The sequence below is a fragment of the Pelophylax lessonae genome (genome assembly GCF_965119305.1).
Source record: "Pelophylax lessonae genome assembly, chromosome: 2".
NCBI classification, from domain to species: domain Eukaryota; kingdom Metazoa; phylum Chordata; class Amphibia; order Anura; family Ranidae; genus Pelophylax; species Pelophylax lessonae.
In genome coordinates this window covers 547,471,580-547,489,954 of record NC_138769.1, presented here as the reverse complement: position 1 = coordinate 547,489,954, position 18,375 = coordinate 547,471,580, and the positions used below count along the sequence as shown (strand labels likewise).

The 18,375-nt window shown below is 41.3% G+C and overlaps 1 protein-coding gene across 1 annotated transcript in view; it reads left to right on the top strand.

Annotated features, from left to right (window-relative positions):
• The window catches only part of CPB2 (carboxypeptidase B2), a 78,336-nt gene that overhangs the window by 5,351 nt on the left and 54,610 nt on the right, over positions 1–18,375 (top strand). Inside the window, exon 3 of the mRNA XM_082246895.1 lies at positions 9,234–9,312. Coding sequence (XP_082103021.1) covers positions 9,234–9,312 — 79 coding nt within the window. The remainder of the gene's footprint in view (positions 1–9,233; positions 9,313–18,375) is intronic.

Below are 18,375 nucleotides of genomic sequence, written 5' to 3'. Positions count from 1 at the left end.
AGTATTTCATAATGAGCTAGTATGCGATGCATACTAGCTCATTATGCCTTTGTCTTGCAGGTTTTTTTTTTTTATATATACAACCGCTTTAAGCTGATCAATCAATATACTTGGGTAAAACCAGCATGCCAGGTTTTATCTTCGATTACAAATGCTATGGCAACATGTGCCGGAAGAAGCTAAGAGAGCAGGGAAAATGAAAAGGGAAGGGGGAGTATGGGGCAAGGGGAATTTTTATGGTTCCATAAAGATTATATTAAACCTACATAAAAAAAAAATTATTTATTTATTACAAAATTGATAAAAAAGACAGTTACAATCACAAATGCATTGTATGATAATTAACAATTGGTCAATTCAAATACAGGCTCAATAGCACTACTGAAGTGTTTACCCATATTGTAATTAAACAACATATGTTCGGGCTACAATCTGCAATTGGGCCTTGCTAAACATGTTTTGCGGTCTTTAACTGCTTCTTCAGGAGTCATATGAGAAAAGACCAGAGATCCTGTAGGAACACAAGATAGTCAAAAGTAAATAAACAAACAAATTGATGTATACAATGTCTTTCCATTTATTACATGTCGTATGGTGACTGTGGAATATTATAGGATGCTCACACTGGGAAATAGTACCACCAAGTATGACCTTCAAGATGGGCGCCAACATAAACTATCCCCTGGGGATGAGTGCGGGATCGAATAGGAATCAGCCTAAATAATGTATATAAAACATTACTATAGTTTGGATCACAAACATAATAGCCAATGCTCTCCCTGTCCCTTGTACACACCCTACTTAGATCCAGTTAAGGGTCTCCTAAATAGTAGTGTCAAAAGGACTGAAGTTCAGCTGTCCAATCAAACAGGGCTGCCTTGGAAATTGTTCACTGAGATAATTAAAATCTAGATTGATATTATGAGAAAATGTATGTCTTTTTTAATTTGATTTACAACAAACCATAATCTAGTTTGTGTATACTACATAATATTCTTACAGGTTAACAAGAGAGAAATGACTATATTATCTTTTATATGGGACAGCAAGGGCAAGGTTATTAATATGAGAAGCCAAATAGGGAGGAGAAAAAAGTTTATGCCAAATCTAACCAAAACCTATAATAGCCCAGTATGTCAAATGAGGTACCACCTCACTGTGAACACCTTTCACTGGGATATTGCTAGTGCTTAATGTTTCTCAAGTCAGGCAGTTCGTAGAGCAAACAGTAAATAAGGGCTAAGTATACTGAGCATTATCCGTATAAAAAGATGTACCTTTGGCCGGACTTGAGTGGTACAGTCCGCATATTGTCGAGTCTTATGCCACTCACCATTCGGTAGGCAGATGCCTGTACCTTCTTTCACTCATGGGCAGCGTGCACAGTTTCCACATCTAAAGTTACCTTTTCGAGGCCAAGCCTAAACTGTGTTAACTTGGTAATGACTTGTAGTAAGGGGATCCCGTAATGAAGTTGCTCGTCTAAATACTACTTCCACTCTAATATATTTTGAAATCATATACTCCTTCGTCAGCAATTGCCAATGTCTGGCAAGAGTTGAACGAAGTTGTTGTTGTGCTGAGAACTTTGTGATGAGCTTTACTGTGCCTATCTGTTTTTTAATCGTAGTTTTATATAGTAGAGAAGTTCCTGATTGTTTTTGTGCTCTATTGAAAGCCTTTCTAATAATAGAACGGGAATAACCCTGATTTATTAGGCGTGATTGTAAATTATCAGCTTGTAACTTAAAATCTGTTTCTGATGAGCAATTCCATCGTAGTCTTAGATATTGGGCATATGGAATACTTCTAACCAAGGGGGCGGGATGGGCACTCGCTGCGCATAGAATAGTATTACCGGCACTCGGTTTTCTGTACAGATTAGTAGTTAAATAGCCATCAGGCTGAATACTTAGTTCCAGATCTAAGAACGACAGTTTTTCTCTGCTGATAGTATCTGTAAATTTCAAATTCTGATTATTTGTATTAAGGGCTGCAAGAAAGGCATCAATGAACCAAAGTTGGGGGTACCGCAAAGTTGGGTCTTGGCTTTTGTCCAACCCATCCCATTGATGTCATGGTTACCGATTCAGTTATTCGGTACCCCCAACTTTGCGGGTACCGATTCATGATTCATCATAGGTGCCAATCCATATCATAAATAGGTCATCAATGAATCGGTACCCGCAAAGTTGGGTTTTGGGTTTAGGTGCCAATCCATATCATAAATAGGTCATCAATGAATCGGTACCCGCAAAGTTGGGTCTTGGGTTTAGGTTCCAATCCATATCATACATAGGTCATCAGTGAATTGGTATCCGCAAAGTATATGTGGTAACCATTTTTCCATCAAATCATCAGAGAAAACTTGCCTTTCCCATCCTCCTAGATAGAGATTTTCAAGTACCCATAGCCCCCCCCCCTGGGTTTGTAAAAAAAAGTTGATCTAGAAAGGTAAAATAGTTTCTAGTTAAAATGAACCTTAATATTTGTACAACAAAGTTCATTAAAGGCCAGGTCGATCGCTTTTTCTCATTTAGGAAGGATATCGCCATCCGGATACCTTACTTGTGCAGGATGCCTGAGTACAATGCCTCTATATCCACAGCAATGAGCAGGGCACCCGGAGGGACGTGAATCCCCTCTATATGTTTGAGAAGGTCTATCGTGTTCGTATGTAGGGTAGACGTAGGACGTGAGGCAAAAGGAAAAATCCACATATTTACTTGCGTTTTCTGTTAAGGACCCAGTACTTAAAACAATGGGCCTGCCTGGTGGATTTCTTAGATTCTTGTGTACCTTAGGTAGTGTATAGAATGTGGGAACTCTAGGGTGTTTGGTGTTTAAAAAATCGAGCGCATCTTTATTGATCAATCCTTCAATAAACGCATTCACGCAAAGTGAGCGGAATTCGTTCTCAAAGGTCACGACATTGGATGAAGGTTTGATAACTATTTCTGTATTATTTTGTAATTCCTTTTTGGCTTGATATTGTTGTTTAGGTAAATTAGTGGAGATAGGATGCCAAGTTGTTATTTTTAAATCATGAACCATTTGTTGTACAAATGCCCAAATATTCGGGCACACTGTAAGATCTGGGAAGTTACGGGATTTGAGTTTAAACTGAGTTCCTGAAGGTAATTCGTCTGAGGACAGTAGTTGTGATGGCTCATTCTGAGAGGTAGATGTCCCATCCATTGCTCCCTCATCATAGAGCAGTGTCAAATCCCTTAGAGCTCTAAATTCAGTCATTGTATAATGTTTCATTTGTTCTGACAGATCCCTTTCAAGTTTCTTTTGCTTTCTTTCCTCATCAAATATATATTTGAAAGTTAAATTTTGAGCAAATTAGTAAATATCTTGGATTGTCTCCATGACATCAATGAGTTGGGTTGGACAAAAGCCAAGACCCAACCGTAACCCAAGACCCAACCTTTGGCCGGATATGACATGTCAGATTGGAGTGAAAAAAAGAACGCCGCCACCGCACACACCTGTCTGTTGGTGGGCAGGCACCGGATGAATAGTTGATGACACTCAGGTAATGAGAAGAGAGGAGCACTATGTAAAGCCCATTTAGATATGTGCTTGATGTATTACAATACAACTTAATTGAGGTTATCATCTACTTCACAGGCTTTAGTTAAACGGCCACATTATTATATACATCTTTTAATATGGATAATGCTCATTATACTTAGCCCTTATTTACTTTTTTTCTGTAGGAACTGCCTGACTTGGGAAACATTAGGCACTAGCAATATCCCAGTAAAAGATGTTCACAGTGAGGTGATACCTCATATGACTCAATACAGTAACACCATCAGCAATATTCAATCATCAAAAGGCTTCTCTGCCTAACTGTATATTTTTCTTGGTATGTACAAATTTACCTATTACTCATACTAGGCCAGTGTTTCTCACCTCCGGTCCTCAGGGCACACTAACAGGCCAGGTTTGCAAAAAACATGAAATACATCACAGGTGATATCATGCTGCTCACTGATTGCAGTATTCTAGTCTGCATCTCCCCAAGGTAATACTTAAAATCTGGCCTGTTAGTGTGCCCTGAGGACCAGAGATGAGAAACACTGTACTAGGCTATGATAGGTTTTGATTAGATTTGGCATTTACTTTTTTCTCCTTCCTTTTTGGCTTCTCATATCAATAACCTTGCCCTTGCTGTCCCATATAAAACATAATATAGTAATCTTTCTTTTGTTACCTATAAGAATATTATTTTGTATACACAAACTAGATTATGGTTTGTTGTAAATGAAATTAAATAAGACATACATGTTTCTCATAATATCAATCTAGATTTTAATTATCTCAGGGAACAATTTCCAAGACAGCTGTGTTTGATTGGACAGCTGAACTTCACTCCTTTTGACGCTACTATTTAGGTGAACCTTTAACTGGATCTGAGTAGGGCAGAGGCGTAACTAGAACCTCCAGGGCCCCGGTGCAAGAATCCATGAAGGGCCCCCCCTGGACCCCTGGCCGCCCCTTCCCTTCAAGCCTGGGGCTCCTTCCACTGATCCTGGGGCCCTTTACTCTTGTTGCGGGGCCCTTTATTACGGTCCCACAGCGGGACCCTTTCACAAGTTCTGCAATGGGCCCTCTTCCTGCCATCTTAAGGCCTCCCCATGGAGGTGGAATGCCAGGGCCCGGTTGCAATTGTGACCTTTGCGATCCTGGAAGTTCACCGACTGGTGTCAGTAGTTTTTTTTTTTTTTGGTATTTTAATTGTATTATTTTTTATCATTTTATTTTATTTTTTTACAATGTCACTGACTATGACTCTGTCCATTCAGAAAAGGAAGGAGCTGGTAAATTACATATTTACTGACCCCTTCCTGGTTCTCTATTGTGACACATCCCCTGCAGCAGCCGGCAGGAGAGAGGAGGGAGCGCAGTGGGGGGGAGGGGGGGACCGGGGGAGCACACAGGGGCCCAGAAACAGCAGAACACAAGTAAACTGGATAGGAGGAGTGGCAGGGGCACCATATAGAGGAACCGATCTCCTCCATTTTCCTCCTGCAGCTACAGAAGGAAAAAGTAGGACAGTGATTTCTCTACATGCTGCCCCCGCCGCCCTTCCTATCCAGGTGTACAGGGGAGCCGCACAGGCCCCCTGGAGCATGTGGCCCAGTTGCAATTGCAACCCCTGCAACCCCTGTAGTTACGCCCCTGGAGTAGGGTATGTACAAGGGACAGGGAGAGCATTTTTTTTCATGTTTGTGATCCAAACCATAGTAATGTTTTATATATATTAATTAGGGTGATTCTTTTTTGCTCCCGCACTCGTCCCCAGGGGATAGTTTATGTTGGCACCCATCTTAAAGATCTTACTTGGTGGGATTATTTCCCAGGGTGAGCGTCCTGTAATAATCCACAATCACCATACGACATGTAATAAATGGAAAGACATTGTATACAACAATTTGTTTGTTTATTTACTTTTGACTATCTTGTGTCCTAGGATCTCTGGCCTTTTCTTATATTTAGACTTCTGAAGAAGCGGTAAAAGACCACAAAACATGTTGATCAATGCCCAATTGAGATTACAGCCCGAGCATATGTTGTTTAACCACTTCTGGACTGTAAGGTTTTACCCCCTAATGACCAGGTCATTCTTTGCGATACATCCCTGGTTATTTTAACTGACAATTGCGCTATAAACAAAAAAAAAAGCGACAATTCTGAAAAAAATAAAAAAAAAACAATATTTTATTTTTTCTGCTATAAAACTATCCAAAAAAATGTTTAAATGATAAAAATCAAATACATATTTTTGGTAAACAAAATCTCAATAAGTGTATTGATTGGTATGTGCAACTGTTATCACGTCTACAAACTAGGGGAAAGATGTATGTCATTTTTATTTATTTTATATATTTTTTTACTAGTAATGGGGGCGATTAACGATTTTTAGTGGGACTGCAACATTGCGGCGGACAGATCGGACACCTAACTGCCATTTTTGACACTTTTGGGGGGACCAGTGACATTACTACAGTAATCAGTGCTAAAAATATGCACTGTTACTGTACTAATGACACTGGCAGGGAAGGGGTTAACACCAGGGGCGATCAAAGGGTTAAATGTGTCCCTAGGGGGTGCTTTCTAACTGTGTGGGAGGATGGGCTTGCTGGGTGAACACAGAGATCTGTGTTCCTCAATAGGAGGAACACAGGATCCCTGTGTTCATTACTTACAGAACAGCGGTCTGCTGTGTTTACATCGTCTCCATTACACTGTCTCCATGTGGAGCGATCGCGGATGCCTGGCAGACATCACGGGCGCTGGACCCGCTGATTAGCTCCCTCTGTGGCAAATCGGTGCATGGTCACACCTTCAGCGACGTACAGGTATGTCGTTTTGCGGGACAGAGCCAACTTGCCGCTGTAAGTACGGCGGCTGATCGGCAAGTGGTTAATTATGACATGGGTAAACACATCAGGACTGCTATTGAGCCTGTATTTGAACTGACCAATTGTTAATGATCATACAATGCATTTGTGATTGTAACTGTCTTTTTTATCAATTTTGTAATAAATAAATCATTTGTTTTTATGCATGTGTTTAATACAATCTTTACGGTACCATAAAAATGCCCCTTGCCCCATACTCCCCCTTCCCTTTTCATTTTCCCTGCTCCCTTAGCTTATTCCGGCGCATGTCACCTTAGCATTTGTAATATATATGGGATGAAGGTACCCTGTCAGTCTACATACAGTATCTCACAAAAGTGAGTACACCCCTAACATTTTTGTAAATATTTTATTATATATTTTTATGTGACAACACTGAAGAAATTACACATTGCTGTCCCCTCAAAATAACTCAACACACAGCCATTAATGTCTGAACTGCTAGCAACAAAAGTGAGTACACTCCTAAGTGAAAATGTCCAAATTAGAACCAAAGTGTCAATATTTTGTGTGGCCACTATTATTTTCCAGCACAGCGTTAACCCTCTTGGGCATGGAGTTCCCCAGAGCTTCACAGGTTGCCACTGGAGTCCTCTTCCACTCCTCCATGACGACATCATTTAACTGGTGGATGTTAAAGACCTTGCCCTCCTCCACCATCCGTTTGAGGATGCCCCACAGATGCTCAATAGGGTTTAGGTCTGGTGACATGGTTGGCCAGTCCATCACCTTTACCATCAGCTTCTTTAGCAAGGCAGAGGTCGTCTTGAAGGTGTGTTTGGGGTCGTTATCATGTTGGAATACTGCCCTGCAGCCCAGTCTCCGAAGGGAGGGGAGGGGCGGGAGGGGCAGTATTCAAACATGATAACGACCCCAAACACACCTCCAAGACGACCACTGCCTGGCTAAAGAAGCTGAGGGTAAAGGTGATGGACTGGCCAACCATGTCTCCAGACCTAAACCCTATTGAGCATCTGTGGGGCATCCTTAAATGGAAAGTGGAGGAGCGCAAGGTCTCTGACATCCCCCAGCTCTGTGATGTCGTCATGGAGGAGTAGAAGAGGACTCCAGTGGCAACCTGTGAAGCTCTGGTGAACTCCATGCCCAAGAGGGTTAGGGCAGTGCTGGAAAATAATGGTGGCCACACAAAATATTAACACTTTTGTCCCAATTTGGACATTTTTTACTTAAGGGTGTACTCACTTTTGTCGCCAGCGGTTTAGACATTCATGGCTGTGTGTTGAGTTATTTTGAGGGGACATTACACTGTTATACAAGCTGTACTCTCACTACTTTACATTGTAGCAAAGTGTCATTTCTTCAGTGTTGTCACATGAGAAGATATAATAAAATATTTACAAAAATGTGAGGGGTGTATATCACTATGAGAAGTACAATTGTTTTTTTTATCTTTGATTATTGCTAGCAGCTGCTTTATCCGCTAGCAATAATCACTGTCTTCTTCTGGGACACGACAGTGATTATTGCTAGTGGCTATAGATTGTCTATAGCCACTAGCAATAATCACTGTCTTGTGCCCAGCAGGAGGAATGTGAACCCGTGGTTGCAGGAAAGAAATTTGCTCCATGTATGGCTGGCCTAATAGTGATCAATGATCAGCGCATCAATAGAACACTAACCCAAAGTCTCAAGGAAGAACTTATCCACAAAACTCACACTCTTATCTTCACTGTACTGTACCTGAGAGCAAGTGTTTCTTTCTGTGAAGCCTATAAAATCTATGTTTGCTAGAAATTACTTTAAATCCGCAAACAACTATACATTTTCTGAAAGAAGAGGCCCTCTAGAATTAAATTGTTAGGTAGTTGTAACTTTTTATGTCGCTTGATATTTGCCCAACTGTTAATCACACGCATATTTTTAGGAAAAAACATAATACAACTAATTTTAGTGCAAACAAACACAATATAATACACATTTTTTGGGGTAAAATATAAAAACGAGATTGTGTTAAGTAAATAAATAAAAAACATGTCAATAATTAAAATTGCATGTGCCTCTGGAATTGATAAATTATCAATAGGCAATGCTTTAAAGCCTTTACAGGTTATCAGTTTATAGTTAGTCGTGAATTTTGACCCAAGAGGTATTGCTCTCACTTTTGACATTAATGGTTATACCTGACATGTGTGGCACAATTTATGTTTACATACATGTGCGTAACCTAAAAGTGCATTTGCATCTGGTTGTGTAGGGGAACAACAGGGTGGCTTTTATTATTTTTAATTTTTCTAATTTATTTTGTTACAATTTTTTGTACTCTTTATTTATTGAACTGTATTGCTATCACACGGGAGCTAGCAAGCTCCCCATGTGATAGCAATGGCAGGTGACAGATTCTCTTTATGGAGACATCAGGGGGTCTATTAAACCTCCAAGTGCTACCCTGCTCTCCATTGCATCTAATTATTATTATTATACAGGATTTATATAGCGCCAATCAAGCACAGCTCGTGCTGTAACAAGGGAATGACAGCTCAGAACCTGGAATTTATGTAATACACGGCCCTTCCAGGTTCACTAGTCACATGGGAGTTTAGGGAACATCTTCCTCCAAATGTTGCTGCAGTTTTGCAATGGTCCCAGCCTTCTAAGAGAAGTGGGAAGCCACCTGCGATGCACATTATGACATTACCCTGCAGGGGAATTTTTTTTTCTTTAACTTCGGTTTACTACTGCTTTAAATACACTAACACTGTGCATTTTTTTTACGTATAATACACCATGAGTGAAATGACATAACTTGCAGATTTGATATTGTGCTCTGTTTGTTAGGAAAGACCAAGTGATATATGTTCTTCCTCGAAGTGATTGGCAAGTTGGAGTTTTAAGAAACATCACATTATCTGATGAGGTAATAAGAAGTATTATTTGGATTTACTGTACTCAATTTTCTCCTTAGTGGAATATATTACATACATAGATGCAGCATTGTTAACAGCTAGGTATTTAGGCACAAGTTCTTGAACCTGTCCTCATAAGCATTTGCTTGTGAAGTAATCACCACAGAAGAACACTCTGAGCTTGGTTAGGCATAAATCTTTCGTTCCAATACTTTAATGCAGTGTTTCTTAACATATTTTCAGGCAAGGCACCCTTTAAATTTATGGACAGTCTCAAGGCACCCTATAAAAAATGATAGACTGTCTCAAGGTACCCCATCCTAAAATGTAAAAACTGTTCTAATAGTTTTATATAATGCAGCAACAGCCACACAGCTGGTACACCCAATGTTGTTCCAAAGCAAACACACTTTTGCAAACTGATACTGACTAGTATTCCACTGTTTCTCTTCTCCTTCAGTTTTTCTCCATTGTTTAGCTAATGCGACCCCAATGCTGGAGAGGGCCAGGGGAGGGTCAAACATGGATGCTATGGAGGCAACTGACATCCTCCTTACCAACTGATCATGCCATTGGTCATTAGGATGCCGGCAGCTAGAAGGTTGTAATGTTTCACAATGAAAACCTGTGGCTTTGTAAAACTAAGAGGAGGCTTCATCCACACACCGGCTTTTACACAAGTTTTGCGTAATTTTTAGGCATTTTGCCAAAGCACCCCCCTGAAGAAACCTCAAGGCACCCCAGGTGTGGGGTGCCTTGAGGCACCCCTAATAAAAACCTGCCAGGTGTCCTAATCCCTTTTCACTCTATGTGAAACAAAAAAATGTTTTTTGGTTATACTTTAAGGCCTCATGCACACAGGGAGTTTTTCTGACGCTTTTAGGAGCATCAGGTGTTTTTTTCTACAGCTTAAAAAAGCCTCTTCATGTTATTCTATGTGTCCATGCACACATAGGCTTTTAGAAGCTATAAGTGGCATAGGCATTTTTTAAGCTGCAGAAAAAACCCAGGGCCAGTGCGTTAAGAAGACCAGTGTTACAGCTGTAAAAATGCATGATGCGGCTAAACGTGTGTTAACCCTGTATACAGCATTAAGCCGCATTAATCGTTTTTAAGCTGCAGTTATGTGATTTGGGAGTGGAAAAAAGAAGAGAGCAGTGTTCTTAAAAAAAATATATAAGGCTAACGTGAATAAAAGTGCAAAACGCTTGTAAAAGTGTGTTTTTAAAGCTACTTTTCCTGTCATCAGTACTGACTTTGTTTTTGCTTTTTCGAGGTTTTTTTGCATGAGGCCTAATACATACTTGTTAACTAAATGCTGGGCTATGGACTATATGATTATGTTTTGGATAGAGTATATATATGAGTTCATACCTTTATTTGCTCTAAACAGTTGCCTGTGACCCCATTAGAGGCATTCACCCTGTTTGTCCTGGATGGGAAATTAAAACTTCTAATAGTTGCTACTGAAACAGGAGGTGAGGGGAAATTGTCTTGTAGGGCTGTGTTCCAGTGACAACTGTTTAAGAGATGATTTATCCTAACTTTGAAGACATCTCCTGTCACCACCCATTGTGTGTTGTGGAACACAAAGGGAGGGAAATTTCCAAAATGAAGCACAGATGCCCATAACACCCATTTGGTACTCTAACCAAAACTGATGAATACTTATTGCTATAGACACAGTTTAAAGCTGAAGTCTAGGTATGATCTTTATTGCATAGTTTTATTGGTCGAACTTTGACCAATGTTATTATTTACATATCATACCTGAGGGATCGCTGTGGAAGCTGAAAATCACTGTAGTAGTTGTCACTACTACGGTGATCAGGGCTGCTGTTAGAAATCGCGGGGCCCCATACAGACTACCTGGCAGGGTCCCCCCAAGAAAATATTAAAGATATATTTAGCTAAAATTACAACAAAATCACTATTAGTAGACACAAATATAACATAACTCACATAATTCCTGCTAAATCTAAAAAAAAAAAAAAACTATGTTAAATAAAAATGAAGATGAGATGAGAAAAATATACAGGCTGGGCAGTTGGAGCTCAGTGATCAGAGAGACAGAGAGAGAGAAACAAAGTTACAAATAAACTCCTGAGCAGAGATAACATTAGAGCCAGGGCTGGGAGGGGGGCACACCCAGGGAGGGGGATTAGTGAGGAGCGACTGTCTCTTTCTCAGCAGATAAATGCTGATGGCAGGGAGAGGGACAGATCAGATTCAGGTGCTGGAGGAAGATTTCTGTATTTGTTGTCCATCATTAATCCCCCTCTCTTTGTGGGCCCACCTGTGTGCTCGGGCCCCCTACAAGAGGGCTGGTGGTCCCCCCCTATCAGCGGCCCTGACGGTGATCACCATACTCTTTAAGGTCATGAGCTGAGAGCCTCAAGCTCGGCTCCAATGCTATCCACAAAGTACCCCGCGGTGTTTTCTGATTGGGCGATTAATACAATTGTTTTTAACAATGTATTAATGACAGAACTGCATTATTGTATTTTATATCTACGTAGAGTTCAACAATATTATAAAAACTCTTAAGTTTTTACTTGCTAGGATTAACTATCACCACTGGCTATTTTAAAATGCCTTGTCATTTTAGTTATATTCCCTTATAGTGCCAGGTTAGGTTCACCTTTGTAACAGTTATACCGTTCTGTTCCATAACCAGCACAGGACTTCAAGAGAAGAATATGTTTCTAAATCCTGTAACCAGCATAGGAATTCAAGAGAAGAATATGTTGCTAAATCCTGTTACAAAAAAAAACATGTGATTGGGTAGCCATGAGTATATGTAGTGCCTTAAATGAAATGTTTGTTTAATTTGTTTAAGCAAAAATAGCAGTAAGGCCCCTTTCACACAGGCGAACCGTTCTGATCCGCCTGTTCTTTTTTCAGGCGTATCTGAACGGATGCCCCATACATCTCTATGGGGCATCGGAAGTCAGTGGAGACATGTCAGCTGACATCCGATCCGTCAAATCTGGACGGATGGAAACCCTATTTTCTATCAGTCCAGCGGATCGGATGGGGTTAGATGAGAATAGACAGACGGTCCATTCCCATCCGATTCCCCCATAGAGAATAGCGGGGACCTGACAGCTCTGTCTCCGCACATAGTGCGGAGACAAAGCTGCCATCCGCCTGCTCAGCGGGGGATCGGCGGATCGATCCCCCGCTGAGAAAAACGGAGTCCGCCGACGGACTCCCCTTTGTGAAAGGGGCCTTATACCTTAACTTGATCTTATTAGAACAGAATAATTATTTGAGAATTCATAGATTGTTCATACAATTTTTTAATGTGTACACCATAACCTAATTGTATATATTTTATAGTTTTAAAGGAAATGTAAAGTGGTTTTATATATATATTTTCTTTCTACATTATTGTCAGGGTTAAAAGAAAAATTCTATGTTTAGAAATGTGTTTTCTTTTTTTTTTTTTAAGTTGGTTATATTAAATATTGCATGTTATTGGATGCTTACAGGCTGTCCTTAGCTCTTCCACTATAACAGAGTTTATTAGCTCAAAGTTCCGTTAACATTTACTAATACTGAATGAGTGAGAGCAATAACTCCTCTCCCATTCCCCCCTTCCCTCATAGAGGTCTATATAAAGTTTCAATCACAGATAATCAGAAAGTAAACAGCTTCTGTTGCGCAGTCTATTTAAAAAGCCCATATTCTCTGGGAATCTTGTGTCATGGGTCTAACTTGTACACAAGTTTATTTGTAAAAAAAAAAAAAAGTTATATATAAACAGTAAAAGGAGATAAAAAAACAACTTAAAAAAAAATAAAAATAAATAAAAACTAAAAAAAAAATCATATCTTCCCCATGAATGATCTCAGACTTGTACAATATGTTTCTAAATCTTAAATGTCCAGAAAAATAAAAATAGTGGCTGCAATTTCTGAAAATACTGAATGCCTGGCTGCCATGGCCATCCTCCAGAGCACATTTTATTAATACAATTTTGTCTCATTTCAGATGGGCATTTTGTTTGATCAATTGTTTGTTGCAACCAAAAAACTGTTGTAAAATTTGTGTGATAACCAAACAGTGACACTGTCTGCCCCTTTTCTCTGTTGTGCCATAACTTTATTTCAATCTCAGAACTGTTACAGAAATTAGAAGTAGTGGAGAACTTTTTAAACGCACATTGATGTGTTCATTTTTAGAGTGGCTAATTCATTACACAAAGTGTGTTCAATAAATTAATATGTCCCTAAATTGCATCTAAAACAAAGGGAGCAACAATATAATCACTGCAAAGAAAAAGACAGTGAAGGACATTTATGAAAACAGTGTTTTTGTGGGGGCATTTATTAAATGCTCCTAAAGTTATGCACTTATAGTTTTTGAGGTTGAATTTCCTAGCTAAATAAGTGTTCATAGTTGTGGCACATAGGAGAAAAGAGACAGACAGCAGCTATTTGGCTTCATTGTTGACTTGGTTACAATACAGACTTTTCCATACCTTACCTGATCTGCATAATTGTTCCAGATAACTGACTTACAAAATATTGTTTCCAGTGGGTCAACATAACACATAACATCCAGGGAACTAGTATTTTTAGAAGGAAGTCCATAGTGGCAGCCTTTATATTTCACTCAAACATGTTTACTTTAGTTTTCTGATATGTCAGACAACAAACAACCAACATTCTTTCCTGCATACAATAGGGGTTGAAGTTACCCTGAGCTGCGCTAAATATTTCTGGCATTCAGTGGGGTTAGGTTGATCCTGGCAAATGTGTGTCTTGAACGCATCAGAGTTCCCAATGTGCACAGTCCAGATCACCTATGGTATGTATAAAGGCAAGACTGCATAGCATGCTATAGGCAGTGTGAGGCACTGGCTGGCGGGGTTGTGGATGATGTATATGGAATTCTCACCTACACATGTTGAGGGGCTCCAGGATTTGTTTGTTACAGAGCAAATAATCTTTTTTTTTTTTTTTTAGATCTTAAAGAGCTTTAGTCTGGGTTCTGGAGCCTGTAGCCTTTGTAGAGCTTTGGGTGGGATAAAAATGCATTTCCTAGATTCCCATCTTACCAGTTAGCCAGACCTCACTTAGTCCCAGCTGCTCTCAGACTCTCTTTTACTCTTTCTGCCACGGGAGCCTGTTGCTGGGTAAAAAGGCTGACTAGTGACAGAATGCTAAAAGATACCAGAGCCTCCTCTTTGTTTTGGGAACCCATTAGGGTGGCACCCACTTATTAAGGAGCTGGCATATTTAGTTTTAGGACTTGCCATAAAAAACCCACCTGCAATGAAAATCAAGTGCATTTGTTTTCTACCTTGCCTATTAAAAATGTAGGACCAGGGAGATGAGAACCTGGGTGGGGGAAATCCCCCTCTTTTTTTCTTTATTCTCCCCCCCCCCAGTTGCTTTGTTGATCCATCCAGTTTTGGTGACTTACTTGAATGTAATAGCTGATTCTGTATGCAAGTGATCTCTTCCCATTGCTCTGTTTATTTCCTCCTGTATTTTGCAAAATTTGGAATAAAAATATAAAAAAAAATGTAGGACATACCTGCTTAGACTGTTCCTGGATGTCCCTGTTTCATGTATAGTTTACCGCTGCCATTGAGCCTGTCCCTTTTACAACAGAGAATATGATAAAAGGGAGCTTAGGTTTTAAAGTGAACCTCTGCCTGTAATGTTTCTATCTGACAAACTCATTTTCCTGGCGCTTCCATGGCAGCATACCTGTGATAGAGCTCCGCCTCTACTCCGCCTTCAGGACTAGTGAATAGTTTAAAAGAAAGACGCCCCCTACTCCCAGCATTCTCCTTTTTTTCATCATTACTTGCTGACCATCTGGCAGCTTCAGCTGGGTTAAGCCTCTCCCAAGCGCAGTCCCTGTACTCGGGCCGCTCTTAGCACTAAAAAGTCAGAGAACCCCTTCTGCGGATCTTTTGGGGTATGCAGAGTTTCCTAATGAGGAATGCAGTCTGCCATAACTCTTTTGCATAAAGAGATTTTTTTGTGATGGGCATTGATGGCGGCAGCAGCAGCAAGATCAGCATTCTTTGACTCCCCCCTGCTATCTTTCTTCAGGTATCTACATTTATTTTCCCTCCTCTCCAAATGAGTTTGTTCCATTTTGTTGTATCCCTCCTTCCCCTCCATTTGCTTAATTTTCCCCTTTCTCTTTACCAGCCAGCCAGGTTGTTCCTTGGGGTGTAGATTTTCCTTCCTTCATTCATTCAGAGGATCATTTATTTAAAGAAAAAAAAAAAGTGTATGTATGTGTGTGTGTATATATATATATATATATATATATATATATATATATATATATATATATATATATATATATATTTGTTGTGGGAGATTAGCTCACAGGGATCACCTTTTCCAGGAAAGTAAGGCCAGCATGCAGGTAATTTCTTTAAGTCTGGTGGGTTGCCAGCTTTATTTAGCAGAGGTTTGCAAATATGAAAAAACAACAAAACAGTTCCAGCTGATTTGGGGCCCCTGGATTCGATGCTAGTGGTGGAAGCAGCAGGGACCCAACTAGCAAACAATGTTACTCTTCCTATGGAAGATTCAGCATCCTTTAAAGTGAAGTTCCGGCCTCAAAATCCACTTTGGGCCATCCACTTGCTCAGTGTCACCTGTAAAAGAAATGGATAGTCACGATTTTTCTTTTGTTTACTTACCTTGATATTGAAGAAAATATACTCACCTTTCTTCCACTTCCTCCCTCTGCGTCCGGGGCCTGCGCCGTCACTTCCTGCTTGCATTGATTCCTGTGAGCTGAACGTCATCGCTCCCAGGATTCAATGCGCCTGCACCGGTCCCACTCGTCAATTCCGGTGCAGGCGCGTCATTCCCTGCTAAACAGTTTCTGGGCATGCACAGAAGCTGTGCAGGGATGATGCGCCTGCCCCGGAAGTGACGGCGGGGCCGGTGCAGTGCATTGTGGGACCGAAGAGGACACATCAGACGAGATGTGCCAAAGGAAGACATCATAAAGGTACTGGATGAGCTGAAGATGTCGGCGGATTTCGTCGGAGAAGCAGCAATTGACACCATTCGCTGCTCAGCCAGAGCAATTCAGTCATGGCCAAAAGGGCCTTATCACTAAAGCCGTGGGCAGCGGATATTGCTTCAAAACAGAACTGGTGCAAGATTCCCTTTGATGGGAAGGCACTGTTTGGGGAGTCCAGAGTGACTGGTAGCAAGTCAGGCTTACTTCTACAAGACAAACGGGCCCGGGAGATCCAGAAACTTCTCTTCTAGATTTCAACAATCCATGTCAAGAAATTTCAGACAGTCTCGCCAAAATAGAGATAGCCGGAAAACCTGTAGGGGTACCCAGTCTTCCTTTCTGGGGACATTAAAAAGTAAACCTTTCTCCGCCCCCCCCAGGATAAAACAAACTCCTTTTGACATAGGGCAGGCCCAAATACTCCCGGTGGAGCCAGGCTCAAACATTTGCGCAACCCCCGCCTGACAGCTTCTCTCTGTTTGAGCCTCATAGGTTCAATGTCAGCATGCATTCCGATGGTGCCATGGCCACATTGGCATCTGAGGTACTTTCAGACCGGCTTCCTAAAACAGTGGAAGAAACAACGTCTCTCACAGCCCATCCTCTTAACACCATGCATGCGCAGAAGTCTTCATTGGTGGACGAAGCTTCAGAACCTCTCCAAATCGCGATAGTTGGGTTCCCTCTCCTGGACCACAGTTACTTCAGATGCCAGCGGAAAAGGGTGGGTAGCCCATTGTGAGGAAATTGAGGTCCAGGGAAGATCGTCCTTTCAAGCAGAGAGCCTAGTCTCGAACATCCTAGAGTTGAGAGGGGCATTCCTATCCTTAACCTCTTTAGCTCCCCACATCAGAGGCAAGAGAGTCCTTCTACGACTGGACAACAGGGCAGCAGTCTCCTAAATTCAAAAACAGGGCGGGCCTCGCAGCAGGTCGCTTCTGTCAGAAGTAGAACCGATCATGCTCTGGGCAGAGAGGAATCTCCTAGACCTCAGAGCAGTGTATCTCCCGGGCAGGCTAGACAATCAAGCGGACATTCTCTCCAGATCTTGTCTGGATAACAACGAATGGGCCCTGCATCTGCACGTATTGCACCGGATCACCGCTACACATCTGTTCGCTACACCACGGAAGACCAAGCTTCCCAAATTTATCACCCGTTTCCACACCCCCAGGTGGAAGCAGTGGACGCTCTGACATGCACCTGGGACTTAGACACAGGGTATGCCTTCCCACCTTGCCCTCTTATTCTAGAAGTCTTCCTGAGGCTCCTGAAGGAACCAGTAAACATCCTGGCGATTCTCCCTTATTGGCCCAAGAGACCTTGGTTTCCACTAGCCATGCGGCTGTCTGTGAGCACACCTCTGACACTTCCCCTGTTCCCTCAACTTCTACAACAGGGCAGAGTCTCTCATCCAAACCCGCACAGACTGGATCTATGGGTGTGGAAATTGAGTGGCGGAGGTTTGAAACATTAGGCTGTTTCCCCGAAGTCATTTTGACACTCCTTCAAACAAGGAAACCATCCACAAACTCCATCTACTCAAGAGTCTGGGAAAAGTTCCAAACCTTTGCGGCTGGGAAAAAAATTTTGATTGATTCTCACCTTCAGTCTCCAATATTTTGGGGTTCCTACAGACCGGACTTGACCTAGGCCTAGGTCTCAGTTCATTAAAGGTCCAGGTGGCCGAGGTAACAGCGGCAACAAATTCAAGATGGGCGGTCAACCCTCTCGTAATTACATTCCTTAGAGGGGTGTTAAAGTCAAGCCCTCCGGTCAGACGCACCTTTCCAAAATGGGACCTAACTATAATCCTGGAAGCCTTGGCGGAACATTCTTTAGCTTCTATGAAACAAATATCGATTTGGAACTTATCCTTAAAAATGGCCTATATAGGATATCGAACTTGCAAGCCCTTGGAATTGGAGAGGATCACGTTTCTTTCTTTCCAGACAGAGTGGAACTGCGACCTATTCAAGGTTTCACCCCTAAAGTCGCTACCGCAAGTCACCTCAGGGAACCATTGGCCTTGCCAGTTTTGCACACATTTATAAAACATTATA